Source organism: Amia ocellicauda, chromosome 3 (assembly GCF_036373705.1).
Source record: "Amia ocellicauda isolate fAmiCal2 chromosome 3, fAmiCal2.hap1, whole genome shotgun sequence".
Taxonomy (NCBI): domain Eukaryota; kingdom Metazoa; phylum Chordata; class Actinopteri; order Amiiformes; family Amiidae; genus Amia; species Amia ocellicauda.
In genome coordinates this window covers 45,837,493-45,841,821 of record NC_089852.1, presented here as the reverse complement: position 1 = coordinate 45,841,821, position 4,329 = coordinate 45,837,493, and the positions used below count along the sequence as shown (strand labels likewise).

The 4,329-nt window shown below is 35.8% G+C and overlaps 1 protein-coding gene across 1 annotated transcript; it reads left to right on the top strand.

Annotated features, from left to right (window-relative positions):
* Positions 1-2,666: 2,666 nt before the first annotated feature.
* LOC136747209 (olfactory receptor 51F2-like) lies at positions 2,667-3,647 on the top strand. The gene has a single exon (XM_066700159.1). The coding sequence runs from the start codon at positions 2,670-2,672 to the stop codon at positions 3,645-3,647; it is 978 nt and encodes a 325-aa protein (XP_066556256.1). The 5' UTR covers positions 2,667-2,669.
* Positions 3,648-4,329: the final 682 nt, after the last annotated feature.

Below are 4,329 nucleotides of genomic sequence, written 5' to 3'. Positions count from 1 at the left end.
TGACGGATAACCATTTGGAGGCCTGCTTGAGACTAGCTACCAGCAGCTACTGTCCGAATTATGCAACCTGACCGATTCCATTAAGTGCAAGTCATCAGAATAAATCATAATCCTCTGCCATGTTCTTGTTTACACACAGTTCTTGTTTTTTGCCATGTTCTTGTTTATTTTGCTCTTTAAAGTTAGTTGTTATGTAAATCTACCACATTTCTTTCTTTTCCTTTAGCCCACTTACCCGAATTATCTGAGTTATGGTGAAGAGTTCTTTGTTTTATTGTGTTATTGTTATATAGACTGGTGGGTCAGCTAAAATGTTTCAGATTACATTTATTTTAAAAAGTTATTGTTGATTAATTTACAAGAACATTTTGAAATTATGTTAATTTTATCTGGCAGATTTCATTCAGTTCAAGCCATCAGAATAAATCTTTTGAGATATATTGTATTGTTTTTTTTTAGATATTCTAATATTGAAATTGATCATTTGTAATTAAATATTAGAATATAATAATAAAATAATATAAATGCCCATGCAGTAGGACTATTACACATTTTAATTTATTTTTTAAACAAAGTGACATTTTCTTGGTTGGTAGACCATGTTGAGCTGGCCATTTTAAATGTAGATCACAATCCAAAAAAAATTGGGCACCCCTGCCCCAGACAATATGCTTGAGTCAAGGATTAAATGACCCTCTCCCTCTCAGGGTTTCCATGGTTTTAGTTTATTGCACTCAGGGAAAAGGAGTGTATTAATATGTAAATGAGCTCTAAGTACAGTTCTCGTGCTGTTTTTGATAGAAAATCACTGAAATTGGGGTTTACATGTGCGGAGAGCAATACATGAGACATGGAATTTAAGCCTGTCATGAGACAACTTGTTCAAATTAAATACTGCACATCTGTGGCTTGTGGTTCATGTCTAGATGTTTTAATACTTTGTTTTACTTATCTTACCCAAGTTGATTTTCATGTCCTTGATGGAGCTAGCAAGTAGCTGTGTTTTAAAAAGTTAGGATTACAACATGATGAACAGTACTGAACAGCTCACAACAGACCCACAACAATATAGAGAGTAGAATGATAGTAGGGAAAAAAAAGAAAAAACAGCTTTCCAGATTGCTTACTTATTTCAGTAGCATTTACATGTGGAAATGGGCATTTCTCACATGTTTTAATAAGTTTTATGTCATTTACTCTAGAATTTAGGATTCTGTTTCTGTTTTGGCCACAAACCTGATTCTTTCAAGTTTTCAGGCCATCACTTCACAAGTTAAAAACACTGCATTTCAACTCCCCCATTTACACTTTTAATTAGAATAACACCCTATTTCAGAGACTATAATATGAGGGTCCATGGCTTAAGGCCTAGGACGTTTGGTTTTCTCCCCTTCACGTAAAAATTAAACAAAATAATACAATGATTTTTAAGATGGTGATCAGAGACTCTTTTATTTGATTGGTAAAGTCCAGGCTCTGACAGCCATGTATATTCTGCTGTCTGGTGGTGCCTTGTCTGGCCTCTGGGACTGCTAGATGGGCCAGCCATGCACAGGAAACTAAAGAGATGTGTTAGTACAGTGCACCAGACAGAGAATAACAACCTAGGTCAATGTGCAACATGTCCAGACACATCGGCAGCACTGAGGAAGTAAAGATGGTGGAGGAAATGGTAGACTTATAACACAGGTCTTCAGCCTGGACTTAAAGGCTGATATAGAAGAAGAATCTTTAATATTGCTCAGCATAGAACATTTCTGATTGAAAATATGTTGAGTTGGTTGTTCAACTTTACCAGACTTTGTTTGGCTGTGACATAACCTAGATTTGTACCTACAGATACATATGCTATCATTGTACCCACACATGATTATCAACATATCAGTCTATCTCTGGAGTACAGCTCGTATCACCAATCAGCTCATTGCACACAGCATTTCCCCTGCTGATGGCAATACAGCACACTACAGAGTCATGTGTATAAAGGACACTGGTCTGATGCTACAAATGCAGACACAAGCTGAAGAACTGAGAGAGATCAGGCAGTGTTGAGAGAGAGCTGTCCCTCCAGCAGCATTTAATTGTCTAATTATATTTTGGTGAGTATTACACATACATTGGGGCATTTATGCTGGTTATTCCTGTCCGTTTTTCTGTCTTGAAAACTAAATTGAAAAAACAAAACAAAAACAAGCATGTGGATTATTATAATGATGTTTGATGCCTTTTCTTGTAAATATTGTAAATCATAAATTATTGTAATGAATTACTGTCAATATGATATTATGAATTAGTCTAAAATTACACATTTAAAGTTACAAAGGTTTGTGAAAATATAACATTAATGCATTAAATTCTAAATGCTTCACATTGTTCTTACTAAACCGTTACATCAATAATCTACTGACCCACTCAGAGGTGACAGGCTACTACTGGCTAAAATCACCTACCAGTTACAACATAGTTAATTTATGCATCCTGGAATGCTTTGTCACAACATGGGTCAGGTAGGGGTGCTGTAGTGGATTTACCATTTTATTTCCAGCTTTATCAGTTTACTTTAATAATTTCTACATGTACCTATTTTCTATTAAAATGAACAGTGAAATAGGGTCACAACTTTTATAATTACAGGTCAGAGAAAAACAACTAGAGGAAACAAGTCTACAATGAACGCCTCAAATTCGGCAGTTTCTCTCAATCCTACCTTCGTCAGGCCTCTGTTCTTTTACATCAATGGCTTTTCCAACATCCCACATGTGAAGTACTATTACATTTTCTTGTGTTGTGTTTATGCTGTAACTGTATTAGGAAATGTCTTCATCATGTTCATTATATACATGGAGCGAAGCCTTCACACTCCTAAGTACATTGCTGTGTTTAATTTAGCTACAGTTGACATGTGTGGCAGCACAGCACTTATTCCTAAATTAATTGACTCCTTTCTCTTTGATTCTCAATTAATCGCTTATGAAGCCTGCTTGGCCAACATGTTTTTTGTGCACTTCTTTACATTCATGCAGTCGCTTACTCTTCTTGTTCTGGCCTATGACAGGTTTGTTGCAATATGCTTTCCACTGCAATATCATGTCATTATGACTAATACTGTGATGATTGTGATTCTAGCAATAGTGTGGATTTGCACTGCAGGGCTGTTAATCACAGCTGTGAGTTTGATTACTAGACTTTCCTTTTGTGCATCCATTGTGATAAACAGTTATTTTTGTGACCACGGACCTACTTATCGACTGGCCTGTAATGACAATTCCCCAAGCAGTATCATTGCAAAAATCTCTATCACAATATTACTTTTTGGACCATTGGTTTTGATTCTGTTATCTTACTTGTGTATAATATTTGCGGTGTTAAAAATTGCATCAAGGGAAGGGCGTCTCAAAGCAATGAAAACCTGCACCTCCCATTTAATTTTAGTGGCAGTGTTTTACCTTCCAATATCTGCCACATATATTGCTGCAATAACTTCCACTATCCACCCAAATGCCAGGATAATTAATACATCCTTGTCTTCCACCATTCCACCCATGCTAAATCCAATCATTTATACATTAAAGACAGAGGAGATTATGGAGGCAATTAAAAAGCTTTACAAAAGAAATAAGATATCTTCAGCTCCAGTGAATCCATAAACACTTTTTCTTAGGAGTAAAGGTTAAACAATTATGTTAAATCTGTATGTTAAATACCCCATTGAGCTATATATGACTAGTATTTTGTGTAAAAAAAAATAATAAATTATGTGAATTATGAATTATAACAAGCTACGTGAATGTTATTGGATGTTATTCACCATTATTATGATTTTTATGGTGGTTATTCATCATATGATTATATATATATATATATATATATATATATATATATATATATATATATATATATATACTGATCAGCCATAACATTATGACCACTGACAGGTGAAGTGAATAACACTGATAATCTCGTTATCATGGCACCAGCTAACTCTGCGGGAACCCGATTGAAATGTCACTCTATCAAAGCTGCCATTGACCCCTGCGCTTGTCACTCAGAACAGGTCCCTTTCCACATCTTGTTCTATAAAACATGATGTCAGCGGAGGTTCTTCCTCTTCGCTGGACTCTCTGTGTCTGTGTTTGTAATAAATCAAACTGCGTATTTCGGCTGGCTGGCTCACTTCATAGTGTTGTTCACCACCGTTTTCACTACACATCTTCTCTGTTTTGTGTGTGTTTAGTTATTATTGATAGCTAATCCCGAATCTGTCCCGTCCACGCACCGGTGGTCTGGCTGCGCTTTTGGTTTCAGTTTCGTTCACAAGAAGAGCCTGTA